At 44.0% G+C, this 17,759-nt stretch overlaps 1 protein-coding gene and 1 long non-coding RNA gene across 3 annotated transcripts in view; one reads left to right on the forward strand and one right to left on the reverse strand.

Moving 5' to 3' along the window:
* Nucleotides 1-1,344: 1,344 nt before the first annotated feature.
* LOC116087141 lies at nt 1,345-2,657 on the reverse strand. The gene is made up of 2 exons (XR_004117264.1): nt 2,525-2,657; nt 1,345-2,331 (listed from the first exon to the last, which is right to left on the reverse strand). It is a non-coding gene; the product is annotated as an uncharacterized LOC116087141 (long non-coding RNA).
* Commd10 (COMM domain containing 10) overlaps nt 2,600-17,759 on the forward strand; it is a 136,622-nt gene continuing 121,462 nt past the window's right edge. The window contains exons 1-4 of one of the 2 annotated variants that reach the window (XM_031365647.1): nt 2,600-2,707; nt 4,155-4,245; nt 6,526-6,636; nt 10,371-10,526. In XM_031365647.1, the coding sequence (XP_031221507.1) occupies nt 2,667-2,707; nt 4,155-4,245; nt 6,526-6,636; nt 10,371-10,526 (399 nt within the window). In that variant the 5' untranslated portion in view covers nt 2,600-2,666. Of the gene's footprint in view, nt 2,708-2,918; nt 3,127-4,154; nt 4,246-6,525; nt 6,637-10,370; nt 10,527-17,759 lie in introns of those variants that run through there. The other variant, XM_031365648.1, reaches the window with a different exon arrangement.

Below are 17,759 nucleotides of genomic sequence, written 5' to 3' on the forward strand. Positions count from 1 at the left end.
CATCACTTTGCATTTTACTGCCCCGCCCCCTTACTTCTCTTCTCTCATTTCCTTGTCTCTGAAATTACCTGTGTGGATAACACAGAATGGAGAAATGTGGACTTGAAGTAGAGAAGTGGAAATCCTTTGCTCCGTTTAGGAGAGCTGGGCATCTGTCATAGGGTTTTTTGTTATAGGGTAGAGGCAGCGGGCCTGCGTTTTGCATCCATCTTGAAGCTGGCCTGACTAGTCGGGGGCGGGGAGGGGGTAAGAATAAAGGGTGGCTATGGAGTCCTGACTCCAGTCAGTCCCTGTGCCACAGCAAGTGGTCACAAGTAGACAACTTGAAGGACCTCATGGACATACGTGCCCACACACCAGACAGTGTGAGGACAGCTTAGGAGTGAAATTATGTACAGCATCCCTTTATATCAGCAAGTCAGGGTTTCTATTCCTGCACAAACATCATGACCATGAAGCAAGTTGGGGAGGAAAGTGTTTATTTGGCTTACTTCCACATTGCTGTTCATCACAAAGGAAGTCAGGACTGGAACTCAAGCAGGTCAGGAAGCAGGAACTGATGCAGAGGCCATGGAGTGATGTTCCATACTGGCTTGCTCAGCCTGCTCGCTTATAGAACCCAAGACTTCCAGCCCAGGGATGGCACCACCCACTAGGGGCCCTAACCCCTTGATCACTAATTGAGAAAATGCCCCACAGCTGGGTCTCATGGAGGCACTTCCCCAACTGAAGCTCTCTTCTCTGTGATAACTCCAGCCTTTGTCAAGTTGACACACAAAACCAGCCAGTACAGCAAGTAATCAGTCAGTTATGGAAAGGGTTGGTGTGATAGACCATTGTGACCCGCAGGGACTCTGGAGGTCTGTGCTTTGTATTGCTTTTAGGGCAGAGTCTCTCAAAGATCTCATACCTGATTCCTTGACACAGTCCAGGGAAGCAGACATTGTCATCTCCACATTTCTTATCAGGCACAGGAAGGTGCGGGAGGTTACACAGAGTCTGGATTTGAGCCCCCTTTACTAAAGCTCCAGCTGTGTTTTTTCAAGACAGCCAAGGAAGGGCTGACGATCACAAGGGATTTGGAACAGTTTTAGTTAATTAGTGATGTTAACGTCAGCAATGAATCAAGACACAAGGAGAATGTTTTAAAGGCTGAGGAGAAATTGAACCCCCTCTAAAGTTATTATGCCAGGTAAGGCAATCTATGTTTGGATCATACACCCATAATTATGTATACAATCTTTTTCAGGTACACATAAATTGAGGGAGTGTGTAGAGTGTTGTGGAACTAAACGTATTTGTATGTGTTCAACATACTGTATAATTGACTCAATTATCCATGTGGGGATTATTCACTTTTAATTTGCAATCTGGCTTCTCTCAGTTACAGTGCTGTTCGGTTGCTCCAGGAATGCCAACTAATTTAAATAATAATTTAACTAAAACATAATTAGGAAGGAAAATTAAATTCCATCTTTTGCCAGCTCTTGAACCGTCTACTATTGAAATGTAATTCCAATCCATGGGCTGTCTTCGTTTTTCAATGCCTTTCACTCTCGAAGGACTTGATTGTAGAGATTTATTTCAGGAACTTTCTGTACAGTTTTCCTTATTATCTCTTTCTAATCGGATCATCTTTCTAACCGTAATCTTTAAAAATAAACAAACAACCCCCCTAACATTGAATGGGTACCCATTTATCTACAGATAAGTGCTCAGGGCCAAAGCTTCTCACAGAAGTTGCTTCTAGCATCACTTCCAGACTGTCTTCGACACTCCAGTCAAATCGTTTTTCTATTCCTCAACCTTTGCTCACTCTATCTTCTGTGGAAACACCCTCAACTCTGCCGATGTAGGAAGCTTTCATATTTTCCAGTCCTACGAGCTCCCAGTCCTTAACACACTTCACTGTTTTCTTCCCTAAGGCAGATGAAGGTGTTTGTGAAAATGCACGGTCTCCTTTCTTTCTTGTGGGAAACTTCGCGGTGATTTATCTTCTATCTATGTCTCCAAAGAGAGACTCAATGAATACTTGTCCATTTTAATTGTAGAGAGCAGGATTTTTGGTATTTTGTCTGTTCCAATCACCAGTGCCTGGTTCAATGCTAAGTAAACAGTAGGCACTCAATGAACCCACTGTAGAAGGAATTGGACCAATATGTTCAAAGCCAAAACTCTGCTTTGCAAAAAACTCTGGGGATTTGGACACGGGGGTTGGGGAGGATCAATAGCACAGGAGTTGGCAGCATAATCTCTTCTGACAGAGTACGCTCTTCGGCCCGTTTCTCCGTCCGCAGACGCCTCAGATTTTGCTTAGACCCTCTGCTAAACCTGAAAAAAAAAAAACATCAAGTACTACATGTGCGTGGATGCACAGCCTTGTGTAAAATGCACACAAACACACACGCCTAGCCAGGGATGCAGCTGTAGAAAAAAAATATATGTACAGCCCTGGTTTGAAATGGTCAGAATGGCAGAAAGGAACACCATGACCTCTCTCTTCCTTTCGGGACCAAGCACAAACCTTCTGAAATCAAGCGCACAGCAGCCCGAGGTCGTAAACCTGCCGGGCGGCGAGACTTGGCCCTTCCGGTTTTCCGTCAGGCGTGCCGTGATTGGCTGGATTGTGTACAGCTGACAGCCGCGCAGGCGAGGGAGCTTCAATCATGGCGGCGTCCGCGGCGCAGATCCTGCCCGAGAGTCCCAGGTAGCGGTCAGGCTGAGCGGCCCGCCATACAGCGGTGATCTGTTGGGATGGGAGCAGGGGTGTTGCCGCCGCCGCCTGCTGTTGTAGTGCGCCGGCCCGATCGGGGGCCGGAGTGGAGCTGCGGAGGGACTTCTCGGGGCGCCGTGGACGGAGTGGGCGGGGCGTGGAGGAGGGCGTGGGCGGGGCGTGGAGGAGGCTGTGGGGAGAATGGGGAGGAGGGTGTGGGGAGAATGGGGAGGCGTGGATTCACTCTGAAGTGATTCCTCTTGGAGCTTGCAGACCTGGCCGCCCCTCTTCTGCATCGGAGATAGTGACGAATGATTTTGTAGCGGAGGTAGAAGGTGCTAGAGGCCACCTGAATTCTGCCCACTCTTTGGGGAAAAGACTTCCTGTTTTTAGCTATTTCAGACCTGATGATGGTGAGAAAGGCCGACTCTGGTACTACGGGTTGATTAGCAAACAACACGTGTTAATTAATAACCGTTTGAAACCAAGATCTGATAGTTCAGGCATTAGTGACCTATTTTGCCAGTTTTGGCCTATTCAGTTTATGCACAGTTATGCTTACCACACAATTTGAAAATGGTTATTACAAGTGACAGGTTTTAAAGGCCATTGATAGCGTTGCCATTTATATAGTTTTTATTTTTGGGGTGGATTAGGTAAGACTGGCTGGGTCTGGTGATGTAGAGCCCAGTTATAAAGTTTTTTTTTTTTTTTTTTTTTTTTTTTTGTGGGGGACGGTTAGGGGGTGGAGGGGTTCTTACCGTGTTACCTAGGCTAGCCTCAAACTCGTGGACCCAAGATGCCCCTATGCTCCCAACAAGCTGGCTCTATTGGCTGTCCTCCCACATCCTGCTCAGATTTCCCCCATTAAACAAAATTTTTCCTTTTTTCCCTGGATCTGACACCCACTTCTTATCTTCAAGCCCATGTTCTGGGAGGAATGCACACCATGAGGGCGTATGTGCACAGTGATGCTTACCACACAGTTTGAAATTGGTTGTTCCAACAGGTTTTCAAATAACTGTGCATTCCAAATAATTAAGCATGTATTATCTTACCTTCCTTCCCTCATGGATAATGCCACCATTATCCTTCCTGGTTTTGGTGTAGTGCCCTCGTTTGCTGCTTTCTTCCTTGCAGAGTTCTATTTTGGATTCCATGGTAGCGTGCATGCCCACTGCTCAACCACTGCCATTCCCTGACTGGGTACATACCTCTGCAAGTACTCTGCTTGGGAAGAGGAAACTTGTCAGATGTACTTAACAGGAGTGCTTTGGGGAGAGGCGTCCTTGGGGGATGCTCACTGATTGCCCGAGTGTCCTTCGTGTCACTTTATCTCACTGAAAGAACATAGCTACCAGAGTAGTTGAAATAAAAAACGTGTTGATGGCCATGGCAAACACACTTAAAACTCATTTTGAAACTTTGTTTGCACAATTAGCATGAAGAAAGCGGTGCCGCTGATAAATGCAATAGACACGGGGAGATTCCCACGACTTCTCAGCCGGATTCTTCAAAAGCTCCACCTGAAGGTTTGTGGAGGAATTTCTGTATTCCTGTGGCTTGTGACCCCTCTGATTCCCTGAGACATGCTAGTATGTGGAGAACTGTGAGAAATCTTGTTCTTCGGTGGGTTCCTGGGAACTCTAGAGCTGTGGAAGTTCTCTGGTCAGAAGCTTCGGAGACTTTTTATTCTGTAATTAACTAAAAAAAAAAAAAATGGAGCTTTGTGGAATGTTTTGCATGCAAATACTTGGGTCATACACTAAAGGGTTTGATTTGGGAATTGCTTTACCTTGGTATATAAAGTTCTATGGCGCATGCTTTAGGGAAATGCTGGTCTCATTCTCGCTGGAGAGATGGTGAAGAGCACATACCGAAGCCAGGCAGTTCTGGTGCACGCCTTTAATCTCATCCGGGGCAGAGGCAGGTGGATCTCAAAGTTTGAGGCTTGCCAGGACAGCCAGGGCTACACAGAGAAACCCCGTCTCGAACCCCCATTCTTCCCTGCCAAAAAAGAGCACATACTAGTCTTGCAAAGGACTTGTGTTTGGTTCTCAGCATCCACCTGTTGTCTCAGAACCACCCGTAACTCCAGTTCCAGGGATCTGATACTTTCTTCCAGCTTTCTTGGGTTCTTGTATGTATATGGCACATATAAACTTAAGCAGACACACATGCAAACATATATAAATAATCAATAAATCTTAAAAATAATTCAGTCTATTTCTTCTCACACAGTATTTAGTATCTGATTTTTCTCTTTGCTTTTATTTCAAGAGTATAGTTAGTTTGGCTATATGGCTGTTTGGTAATTAATTCCTTAATTTTTTGGTAACCAGTTTAACTTACTTTTTTTATTGGGTTATAAAACTGCATTGACCATGTTTATGGAGCATATACTAAGTGTTCTGCATGTTTCTAGGTGCAAACATTCAGTTATATCTAAGACCCTTACCTTCCCTTTTTTTATTGGCCAGGAGACAGCCCCAGACCTATGGTCTGTCTATTCCTCTGAATTGTCTCTCAAATCCAAATTCTCCACATCATTTTATTTCAGATTCTTCTTATTTCCTGGCTTTGGAATAGTATCTGTTGCTCACCATCTTTTTGGTTTTGACCTTTTTTTTTTTTTTTACATTTATGTACTTTTATTTTTTAAAAAAGTGTATATGATATGAGTGGTTTGTTGCATGTATGTATATACACCACATGTTTTCTTGGTGCCCATGGAGGCCAGAAGAGTGCACTGAATCCCCTGGAGCTGGAGTTAGAGACCCATGCCTTGCTCATCTATAGAGCTCCTTCCCCTGATACATTGCTCAGGATACACTTGGTACTCAGTGCACACCTTTAGAGTTAATTCTTTTCTTTTACATGAAAAATACAAAACAGCATAGGACCTCCAAGTTCCTGCCTATGGTAAATTTGTGATCTAAATGGTGAGTCAGGAGGAATAACAGTACTAGGAACAGACTGTGGCACGTCTCACCTTGCAAGTCAGCAGTCTTCATTGGGAAACACTGAGGGAAGTCGCACCAACTTCTGTCGCTGAGAACTTAGAAACGTGTTTGCAGTCTCTGATCTTCAAAAATAGTGGTTCCAACTCATCTAATGAAGAGCCTTCTGTGTTTGACCCAATAGGAGAGATTTTTAGGCCACCACATGAAACCCGTGGATGTAACGGCTGTGGGCCTCCCATTCCGTAGAGCCATCCGTCTGGGTTCTTGACCAGGCATGTGAGAAAGGGGAAGGCAGACTAGCGAAGGCCAGGTGGGGAGTGTCAGTGCCACTGCGATGGGTGAGTAGGCAGTTTCAAGAGGTGACTGCTAATTATGAGATGAAATGAGGAATTAAGAAAACCAGATGGACTGCCGGACAGTGGTGGTGCACGCCTTTAATCCCAGCACCCGGGAGGCAGAGGCAGGCGGATTTCTGAGTTCGAGGCCAGCCTGGTCTACAGAGTGAGTTCCAGGACAGCCAGAGCTACACAGAGAAACCCTGTCTCAAAAAAAAAAAAGAAAAAACAAACAAACAAACAAACAAAAAAGAAAACCAGATGGAAGGGATATAAAGCATAGGCGTCTGAGACGGTCTAAAATTAAAGCAAAAAGCCACCTATTCTTTAGTCCTGGCGATCAGGCATGCCACCACAGAAGGTGTGTTTCATTTCTTACTGTCGTCTAGAGTGCACGTTGTAATGTAGAGTATAAGCATACCAGTTTCCCTTCAGGGCGGCCTTTTCTTTTCCCATATGAAGAAGTGACTCTTCTGAGTGTATGCTCTGTGCTGACTGAGTGCTGTGTTTGTAGGCCGAGAACAGTTTTAGTGAAGAAGAGGAAGAAAAACTTCAGGCTGCGTTCTCTCTAGAGAAACAAGAACTTCACCTGGTTCTGGAGACCATATCATTTGTTTTGGAACAGGTATTTTTATGGCCTTAAATTTCCTGCTTACTGCATATTTTTATGACTTTAATATCTGTGGTTTTCTATGTGTTTCTATAGCTATATAAGATGAAAGCTATCAGGATATTTTAATCAAGGGTTTCAATATATTGGACTATTTTAGAATGCCTGACTTCTCGCCATAGTTCTTCATCCTGCTAAAGTGAATAAGATGCAGTAGTAAAGATTTCCCCCTGAATTGGGCCTTCATCTGTTTCTAACTCATTGTTTCTTGGCATAATTGGGAAAGTGAACATTTTCCCTTTAAGAAGTTGACCAGGTGGTTGGGTGGCATGTACTTGATTAGGATGATTCAGAAAAGAAATAATGTCATTTTTTTTTTAACTTTTGAATTTCTTTCCTATACCATTTCTTCTCAGATTAATTCCATGATTTTTCTGTTTGTAAGTCCTGTCACTGCCGCCCGCATCACTTTAGTCACTTAGTCCTGTGCTTTCCCTTATTTTTGTGTTTTTTGGTCATTAGGGTAGGGCATGTTGGTAGTTTTTCAGTATTTCTTTCCATCACTAGACTTTGAATGTATTGTGGGCCAGGAACTTATTTTTTTGCACCTCTTTTATAAGCTTAGCTTAACATAGTTGAGCTTGAAATAGATTTTTAGCAAATTCCTATCAGCTTATTGACTGGGATACTTGTGAAATAAAAGATTCAGTAGGTACCGCAGTTTCGTGGGCACTGTAGAGAACAGATACAATTAGGACCAGCTGTCAGGCAGCTGCTGCCACCATGGAGACTACGGATGGGATTTGTTACCCTGAGAGAGTAGCTGAGGGCACAGCTTTAGGAAGGACTTACAGTTTGATTCCAGGGAGGAGGGATGAGAAGCCATTGGAGCAGCTCCTGTCCGTGATGCAGGAGTGTAACCATTCCACTCAGATTTCTGCAGATCGGGAAGTGCAGAGCTTGCCCTGCAGTTGGAACTGGGCTCTAATGAATGTGGCCTGCTCTCCAGTGACCCAGTAAGGACCCCCTTCCTAAAGGTTCCACAGCCTCTCCAGACAGCCACCAGCTAGGGACTAAGCCTTTAAACATACGAGCCTATCAGGGAACACTTCACACTGAAACCATCACATTCCACCCTTTGCCTCCACACTCTTTGCATCTCATAATAAAACAAGAATTTAGTCTAAATTCAGACATCCCCATAGGCTTACGTTCTAACACTTTTCAAAGGTCCAAAGACCAAATCCCTTCTGAAACTCAGAGCAGTCTTTTAGCTATGAGCCCTTGTAAAGCAAACAAACAAGCAAACAAGTACCGAGTTACGTTTTTAACCTACAGAGTAATAACTCTTCCCATTTTAAAAGGCGGCATGCCATGGAAAGAGCAACACACATCAGGGAAACGCCAAGTTCTGCAGTTTTGTGCCTAGCATCTGGAGCTAACGTGACATGATGCAGGTCCTAATGGGCTTAGGCAGCCCTGTGGCACAATGGGCCTCTCTGTCTTGGCCTGGCTTTACCTGGCGCCTGCAGCTTTTCTTCAGTGGATGCCACGTATTCCTGGTATTCATGCTCCTGTCTCTATTGCACCTTTGGGTTCATCTTTGCAACTTCATGAACGGCCCAGTCAGACACTCCATTTAGGGAATCTCACTGCTACATACGGTCTGACCTCATTAGTGTTTCTGGAACCTGCAAGTCACCCTAATGCTGTAACTCCTGCATTCTGCATAGCTGCAGAACCAGCACTGTGTGGATGCTGCTCTCAGCTTCTGCTGCAGCGTTGAGGTGTAGCTTAGCACCTATTTATCACAGCTGCAGCATCGTCTGTGTGGGAGAACAGTAACCCAGGCAACCATTTTCCAGCTGTTGGCCTGGAACTGCCTCTGTGTAGGCCGGCTGTGTTTCTCTCTCCTCTTTCAGATGAATGGCTTTCAGCTTTCTGCCCTCGAGCCTTCAGCGGGTAGGGTTTCCTTAATCTCATTACTCTCCTTAGCAATCAGTGCCTCTGTGTGTGTGCCCACTGTGCCTGCCATGGCTTTCATTCTGTGTTCCAGCTTCTTTCTTTTCATTTTTTATTTCTTCTCCTTTTACCTTACAAAACCTGGTTAAAGGCGGAGAGCAGTAACCATGCCACAGACTGTGTGCTGCCTTGACATTTCCTCCGTCAGACATAGTTTATGTTTATGGGTATTTTGTCTGCATATGTCTATGTACCTTGTGTGTGTCTGGTGCCCTCAGTGTCCAGAAAAGGGTATGGAGCTAGAGTTACAGACAGTTGGGGGCTGCCATGTGGGTGCTGGGAACTGAACTTAGGTCCTCTGGAAGAGCAGCCAGTGGTCTTAAACTGCTGGGCCCTCTCTTCAGTCCCCAGTCCATTATTTTTTTAATTTAGCCTCATTCAGAATTTCAGGACACATGTAGGATATAGTTACACAGTTTGTCAGAATGACTTCTAGTTCCATTTGTGATCATCCTTATTCCTCTCTGAAACCTCTTAAGCATCACCTTTCCTGTCAGCATTTCTATCAGAATCAGCATCATGTTCTCCCTAGAGCATTCTGGATCTTTTCTAGCCTGTGGCTTCAAATTCTTTCACTTATATTCCTCTTGTATGCTAATTACAAAGGCCTATAATCGCCACGGTCAGGTTTATCCCTGTAACAGCCACACTCCATATACCATTTTTCTCTGTTACTTATTGTTATTGTGACCAATTATATGGCCCACAGTAGGAAAGGTTTTTTGTTGATGGGATTTTAGTGGCACAATCCATTTTGCAAAGCATGGAGGTGGGAGCAGCTTGTGACTGGGGCGATGAGAACATGTATCAACAGTTAGGAGGCAGAGAGCTCAGGCCTAATTAGGGCCAGGCTGTGACCCATAATGCCCCTCTTTAGGTAGGCCCCCCACTAAAAGCTTCTACATCTTCCAAAGAGAGTGCTGACAGTTGGGACTAAGTGCTCATGTTCATGAACCTGTGGAGGATACTTCATATTCAGACCTTAATGTGGAGGATAATGATGACTGGCACTTAAGCTCGGTGAACCTTCAGTAGAGAAAACAATAGTTAAACAGAACAGCACAGGGGTTTGTGGGAAAGTTGTTTTCAATTTGGGTAGGGAACAGAACAGATATTGTTGAAATTCTTTAAATTTTTTCTTTTATTATGTGTAACTTCAGTTGTGGATAAAGGTAGTTTTAAGGATTCCTTGGGAAAAGTTTGTTCGCTGAGACCATTGTAAACTTTAAAGTAGTTAAATGACATAAATGGAATAAAACTTTGCTAAGTAAACTTGGCGTTATTTAAACCACAGGCAAAGTGAAACATTTAGCCTGAGCAAGTTAGGCCTACTGACTATGAACTTTAGCTGTTGGCTTTGTATATTAATAGAACTGTTGAACATGTCTGAGAGTTCCGCGAAGTCTTTCTGATTTAAATAGTTTAGTGCTGAGGCTGGAGGTAGAGACAGCTCAGCAGTTAAGAGCTCTCACTGCTCTTGCAGAGAAGTGAAATTCAGCTTCCAGCATCTGCTTCGGGCTGCTTAAAAGCACCCTAATGCCAGCATCAGGAACGCAGGGTGGCCTTCACGGGCCCATAACTTACACTCACGTACTCTTACAAGCAAGCAGGCAGGCAGGCAGGCAGGCAGACACACACGCTTCTTAATGTGCTTTAAATGTGTATGCAGAGCTTCTAGTCAAGTCTATACGTGACCGAGGATGTGTTTACGTCCCCGCCTTTGGCAGGCCGTGTATCACAACGTGAAGCCAGCGACGCTGCAGCAGCAGCTAGAGACTAGTCAGCTTACAAAGGACAAAGCGGAAGCGTTCGCCAGCGCTTGGTCGGCTATGGGTCAAGAGACGATTGAGAAGTTCCGGCAGAGGATCCTGGGCCCTCACAAGGTACAGGACACGCTGTCCCAAGCATATTTCTCAAAAAAAAAAAAAAAAAAAAAAAAAAAAAATAGCACCCAGTCTTAAAAATAATATTTTTGTTAAGAGGTAAAATAAGGTGAAAAGTCAGTTGAATATTTCTGTTCAGTCTTTTCTACATATTAGCATATTTGTTACCACAGCATGATTTAATTTCTACAGTTTAAACTATGCCTCTGTAATTGAAGAGTAGGAATGAGACAGTATCCTTATGCCCTCAAGCAGTGATCTCTTTGTGCTCACGGATAACGCGTACTGAGTCATTCTCTTGGTTTTGTGGATACATTTCTGCCTAGCAGAGCCCCTTGCAGGGTGGGTGCTGACTTACCATGTGTCAGCGCCCATAAAACAAGCACCGGCAGAGCTGTAAAGCCAGCGTCCCAAGGCACTCTGCTAACCAGGCCTCTCAGAGCAGGCATGGTCGGGCAGACTGCACCTTTCCCTACACATTCCCTTGTGTTACTTTGATCTTGTGATGTGCAAACAGTTTTGTGTTCCCAGGGTAAATCTTCTGCATCATCCTTTTTTTTTTTTGTTTTTTTTTGTTTTGTTTTGTTTTGTTTTCGAGACAGGGTTTCTCTGTGTAGCCCTGGCTGTCCTGGAACTCACTCTGTAGACCAGGCTGGCCTCGAACTCAGGAATCCGCCTGCCTCTGCCTCCCAAGCGCTGTGGTTAAAGGCGTGCACCACCACTGCCTGGCCTGCGACATCCTTTTAATATGCTGCAGGTTTGCTTTGCTGATACTTGGCTAAAGGTTTTGCCCACCTGTTTATGGTCCACCTGAGGTGAGCTGGGAGCGGCTCCTCTGCCTCCCAGGAGCATCTCGGATGGCGTTGTTAGCGTTAGCGGGAGCGCTCCGGGTTCAGCGTTGTTCAGCGTTAGCGGGAGCACTCTGGGTTCAGCAGTTACAGACTTTGCAGCAGTTAGGATTGCCAGGGGTTTCTTTTTTCTTAATTAAATTAAAACCGTTGCATTAGGTTTGTGGTGCTCTCTTGTGCTTTTAGTTGCTTTCCCCAGGACACAGTTCTGATACCGTTTTTATGTATTTGTTGTGCATATGGATCCTGTGGTAAAGTGTCTGGATCTTTTGTTTAACTGCACTCCATACTAGAGAAGACAGAGTTGACGCTTGCTTGCAAGTCTAAGATCCATTTTGAACATCCATGTTGAACGACATTTTGGTAAGGTGCATGGTGCAGGCTGCGGTTCCAGTTTTTCCGTTCATGAGCCCCTGAGTGCCAGTCTTGTCACTATAGTTGTTACAGACATTTATCCTTTCTTCTCCACGTTGCCCCTACCCTCTGTCAAAAATAGTTTTATGTATTGTCTAAGTGTTTTTCTGAGTTCTGTGATCCTTCGATCTGTTTGTCTGTCCTGGTAGTCTTGTGCCTTAATGCTGCAGCTTTGGAATAAGAAGACCAGGCGTGGCTCAAGCCTTTAATCCCAAGACTCAGGAGGCAGAGGCAGTCGAATCTCTGTGAACTTGAGGATAGCCTGATCTACATAGTGAGTTCCAGGTTAGCCAGGGTTACAAAGAGGGTGATCCATGCGTATACACACACACACACACACACACACACACACACACACACACACACACACGATCAGAAATTAGTCTGAACTTGATGGCTTTGTTCTCACTTTGATGTTTTCTTTGGGTGTTCTAGTTTTTATTTGGAAAATTGACTTTCAGTATCTACAGACAGTCCTACTGGCGTATTGATTAAGATTGTGTTTGATTTAATGATGAATTGGTACAAGAATAAGTTCTTAGCAGTATGGTATACATTTTTCCATTTATTAATCTTTTCTTTTGGCAGTGTTCTTTATTTTTATCACAGAGCCTGTGCATATTTTGCTATTTTGTTACTCTTTTATTCTGCTTTTAAAACTGTTATAAATGTGCTATTTTTAAAACATTGGTTCCAGTTTATCGCCAGGTACTAGAAATAGCACAGTTAACTCTTCAGCAGTATTGCTCCTGTGACAATGGAGATTGAGCCCAAGGCCTCATGAATGTGAGCAGGCTCTCTATGACATGACTTCTCTATGTATAAATGACCTGTCCTGTGGTTTGGGTAATCACTAATTAGGGATAGGAGCTTTTTAAAAATAGATTGCTTTCAGTTATTTTCAAATACATTTTTGCATAGTTATTTTCAATATTAGTGAATAGAGACATCCCCCCCACAATCTACACAGCTCCTCCACTGTTTTGTTTTTATCTATGTGCTCCATATGTGCGTGTGCATGTGTGCATGTGTGTGTGAATGTCAGAGGTCATGTTGGGTGTTTCCCTCAATCCTTCCGTATCCCCCTCCCCTAACCTCGACCTTGACACATGCCTTATGTTTTGGGGCGGGGCCTCTCTGTAGGACCTGGAGCTCACTAATTCAAGTAGATTGGGATGGCCAGTTAGCCTCTTGTGCCAGCCTGTTTTTGTCATGCTGCTGTGGAAGTTAGTGATGTACCCAGAGCTCCCATAGATGCTGAGCATCTGAACCCGGGTCTTCATGCTTGCTTAGCAATCCCCTTAACCATCTCCTCAGCCCTCCTTTACCTTATTTTCTTGTCTTCTTGATCGATATGTTCCCAGTTTCGGAGAAAATTGAGTAAATATTATCCCCCAGTGTCTAGCAAATGTTCCCTATGGTTTCCGGCTGAGTTCCCCTCCGGGTCTGGCCGTCCTTTCCGCTTCCTTGTTACCCTCCCTCCTGTGTGTATTTCAGTCTTCCATTTTGTTTCCCCTGAGCTTCTTTCTTCTTTTAAACACTCCATTTGGAAAATCTTCTCCATATTATTCCAGTCTTGCTTGTGATCGCCTTCCTGGCTGCAGTGTCTGCTCCTGCAGCATCCAGCGCTGGTCTGTACTGCTCACCTGTGTGAGGCTGTGAGGCTCTGGCTGGGAGGTAGCTCTCAGTGTCGCCGAGCAGCTGCCTTCAGAAAGAGTATTCTTTTGTCCCCCAGGTAGTGGTAAGTTCAGATTCTCCTTAAGAATCAAAATTAACAGTTGTCATAGGAAATATGCAAAAATGGAAAAAAACAAACACTTGAGGGCTGGGTATTGTGTTGTGTGCTATCCTAGCAGCTTGGGAGTCTGATGTCACAAGTTGGGGACATCTAGGACATGGAAGTAATGCAGTAAAATCGGCTCTGAGAGAGTAAAGTTGGGAAGCCTGGAGGAAACTGGAAAGAGTTGATTGTGTTTTGCCAATGTGTGTGTGTGTGTGTGTGTGTGTGTGTGTGTCTGTCTGTCTGTCTGTCTGTCTGTCTATCTATCTATGTATATATCTATATCTATATCTATATCTATATCTATATCTATATCTGTATGTACCATGTGTACGTCTGGTGTCAGCAGAGGCCAGAAGAGGGCGCTGGGTCTCCTGGAACATGAGTTACAGCTGGTTTTTGAGCCTTCATGTGGATCTGGAGTACTGAGCCACTGAGCTTTCTCTTCAGCCCCCAAATTTTTAGCGATTGAATACTATTCCACTGTGATTCTATAGCCGTGCTGGCAGACACATAGGTTGTGTCTTGGCTGTTGTGAACAGTGCTGCAGTGGACATGGCATGCAGGCGTCTTATCAAGATGCCAGTTTCATTTCTTTTGGGTATTTACTTAGCCTGGATCCCTGACTCATATGGTAGTTCTATTTTCAAGTCGCTTTTGCCTTAATTAAATTTGCCTTTGACAGTTTCGTCTGAGTACATAATGCATAGTGACCACTCTTCGTCACACCTTCGCTTGTTTCCCTACTGCCCTCAGATACTCCTACCTTCCCACAGAGCTATACGTACATACTTATTCATTTTGTTTTGTGAGCTGCTGAGTTTCACCAGAGCTGTCTGTGTGGACCATGGGTTTCCTCTGTAGGTTGGTGGGTTCGGTAGTGTCTACATGGCTGATAACAGTGATTCCGGCTCCCAGAATCCATCAGTGGCAGTTTTCACTGTTTGAGGCATACTCCTGCTATTTTCAGTAATGGATGTACCAATGTACATTTGTAGTGTCAGTGTGAGGGGTCCCCTTCTGACTGGTCTCTTGTCAGCCCTTGTCTTCTCTTTTTAATTTTAAGTCTTCATTTATTTTATGTGTATGGGTGTTTTCCCTGAATGTATGTCTGTGTACTAATTGTGTGCCTGGTACCTACAGGAGTACAGAAGAGGGTGCCATATTCCCTTTGACTGGAGTTACAGATGGTTGTGGGTGCTGGCAATCCAACTGGGGTCCCGTGGAAGAACAGCTAGTGATCCTAACCAGTGAGCTGTCTCCCCTGCCCCTCATCTTCTTGATAACAGCTGTGGTGGTTTGAATACGTTTGGCCCTCAGTCTCATGTGTTGGAAGGTTTGGCCCGTAGTACTGTTAGGAAGTATGGCCTTGTTAGAGTAGGTGTGGCCTTATTGGAGGAAGTGTGTCACTGTGAGGGTGGGCTTTGATGTCTCCTGTGCTCCATCCAGTATAGAATTCTTGTGCTCCATCCAGTATAGAATTCTAGTCTCCTCTTAGCTGCATGTGAAAAACAGTCTCAGTTTTCTCCTGGCTGTCTTCGTATCAAGATGTAGAACTCTTGGTTTCTCCAGCGCCAAGTCTGCCTGCAGGCTGCCATGCTTCCTACCGAGATCATAAAGGACTGAACCTCTGAAACTGTGAGCCAGCTCCAATTAAATGCTGTCCTTTATAAGAATTGCCTTTGTCAGAGTGTCTCCTCACAGCAATGAAACCCTCACCTAGACAGCAGCTTACTAACACGTGGAGGTGACACCCTTCCCGCTTTGTTTAGTATTCCTGGTATGTGACGCTGAACACCTTTGCCATGCCTGTTGGTAGGTTCTGTTTAAAAAAAAAAAAACTTTATCCATTTGTTTTGTTAAGATTTATTTTATTTTTAAACTTTGTGTGCATGTGTGTGTATACACATGAGTGTGTGTGTGTGTGTGTGTGTGTGTGTGTGTGTGTGTGCACGTGCGCGCGCCTAGCCACTGCGTACTTGAATGTTGAAGCCAGAGGGGGCCAGAAGAAGGTGTCAGGTGTCCTGGAGCTAGAGTGATAGTGCTTTGAGCAGTTTGACGTGGATATTGAACACCCAACTCAGGTCCTCTGGAAAAGCAGCAAGTGCTCCCAACTGCTGAGTCATGTCTCCAGCTCTACCCACGCTCAAAACTGGATTGCTTTTTTGTTCCTTGTTTGGATTCTTTTATTTATTTTTTGAGTACTTATCAGATAATATTGATGTTTTTCTGTTTTGTACCTTGCTGTTAAGGACTCTGAGTTTAGCACCATTACAGTTACTTTCTTACCTGTGGCCTTTGCTTTTGGTTCTATATCCTAAGAACTACCACGCACCAGAGCACTGCAGAAGAGCTCTTCCCCGTTAACACTCATTATACCTGGCGTTTAAGTATCCAAACGACTTTTTTTGCATATGATGTAAGAGCTCAGTCTGTGGTGTTGTGCATAGCCAGTTTCCAGCACTGTTTAATAGGAAGATTGCATTTTCCCATGGTGTGTGTTTGCTGTCCTCCTCAAAGATAAGTTGAGAAGGAGTTGAAAGGCAGAGTGGGAAAAGAGATCTTTGTGTCTTTATTATTTGGATCTGGGAAGTTGGCGGGAGTACTGAGAAACCGTCATAATCGTCTTTTCCAGCGCTTTACTGCAAGGAGTTTTCAGCTCTGTCGCCTCACTTTTCAAAAGCACTGTCTTAATCTCTTGGAGACGGACGTTACTGCCGCACATCCGGCTTTGTGTTCTTATCAGAGCTGTCTGTCAGCAGTGCTTTCAGACATTGTCCTAATGCTATGTGATCATAACGCTATGGTACACACCACAGGAAATGAGCATTATTGTTAATTTTATTCATTAAAATTTTATCTAGAACCTCTTAATATATTCAAACCATATTAAAAGTAAAAACTGTTATGTCAAATGTTTTTGCCAATAATAACTTTGTTTCTGAAACTTTTTTTGAGGCACTGTTCTTAAATTGTGTTTTTGTATTTTTTTTTTAAATACCTTTAAAAAGTAGGTAATGGAAAATGTCTAGAAGGCCGATCATAGACCCTCCTAAAGTAGCTTGTGCATTGCTCTCTCTTCTTATGAGGATTTATGTATTGGGGAGTTTTTTTTTGTTGTTGTTTGTTTTTCAAGACATGGTTTCTCTGTGTAGCCCTGCCACCACTGTCTGGTGTATTGGGGAGTTTTTAAGTAAAATTTTTGTTTGTTTTGAATGTTCACAATGTGCTCAATGTGATCTTTTGTCAAGCACAGCTTCCTATTCTTCATTTCACCATTTACATTCTAAACACTAAAATAATTCCCTTTAAGCCATTACAAGATTTATTTATTAACTATAATAGTCAATTGTTTATTTCATTGTTGAATACCTGTTCTCTCTCTCTCTCTCTTTTTTTTTTTTGGTTTTTTTGGCTTTTTTGGCTTTTTCGAGACAGGGTTTCTCTGTATAGCTCTGGCTGTCCTGGAACTCACTCTGTAGACCGGGCTGGCCTCAAAGTCAGAAATCCACCTGCCTCTGCCTTCCAAGTGCTGGGATTAAAGGCGTGTGCCACCACCACCAGGCTGAGTACTTGTTTTTGTTTAGGAAATTTTATTTATTCGTTGAGAATTATATACATATATAAAGTGCATTTTGATCTTAGCTACCCTCGTTCCTCCCTCTTAGTCCAACATGGCCTCCTTCTAACTTCATGTTCTTCAATCAAAGGAAAGAAAAAAAACCCCACTGAGTCCAGTTAACTCTACCCATGTGGGTATGGGCACATCCATAGAGGGCACCTACCTAAGGGCCGCATCCCAATACCAGCCAACAGCTACAAATAGCTCCTCAGCTAGGGATAGGGCCTTGTGACCCCCTTCCTCATCCAGGCTGCAGCTCCGCTGGCTTGCTCTTCTGTAGCCTTGTGCATGTGACCACAGCTGATTTGAATTGACAAGTGTAGTAGTCGTATCATGTCCAAAAGATAACATTTCACAACATTCCGTACTGTCCCCTGGCTCTTAGCTCACCTCTGTGATGTTCCCTGAGCCTTGGGAGGAAGCATTGATGAAGATGTTCCATTTATGGATGAACATATTATGTTCTCTTATTTTAGCATTTGACCAGTATGAGTCTACTATACTGACCTCTGCTGCTCTGGCCAAGGTTAAGAGCACAAATCTATGGTTATAAACTTAAATCTTTAGAA

The sequence above is a fragment of the Mastomys coucha genome, unplaced genomic scaffold (assembly GCF_008632895.1).
Source record: "Mastomys coucha isolate ucsf_1 unplaced genomic scaffold, UCSF_Mcou_1 pScaffold13, whole genome shotgun sequence".
Lineage (NCBI taxonomy): Eukaryota > Metazoa > Chordata > Mammalia > Rodentia > Muridae > Mastomys > Mastomys coucha.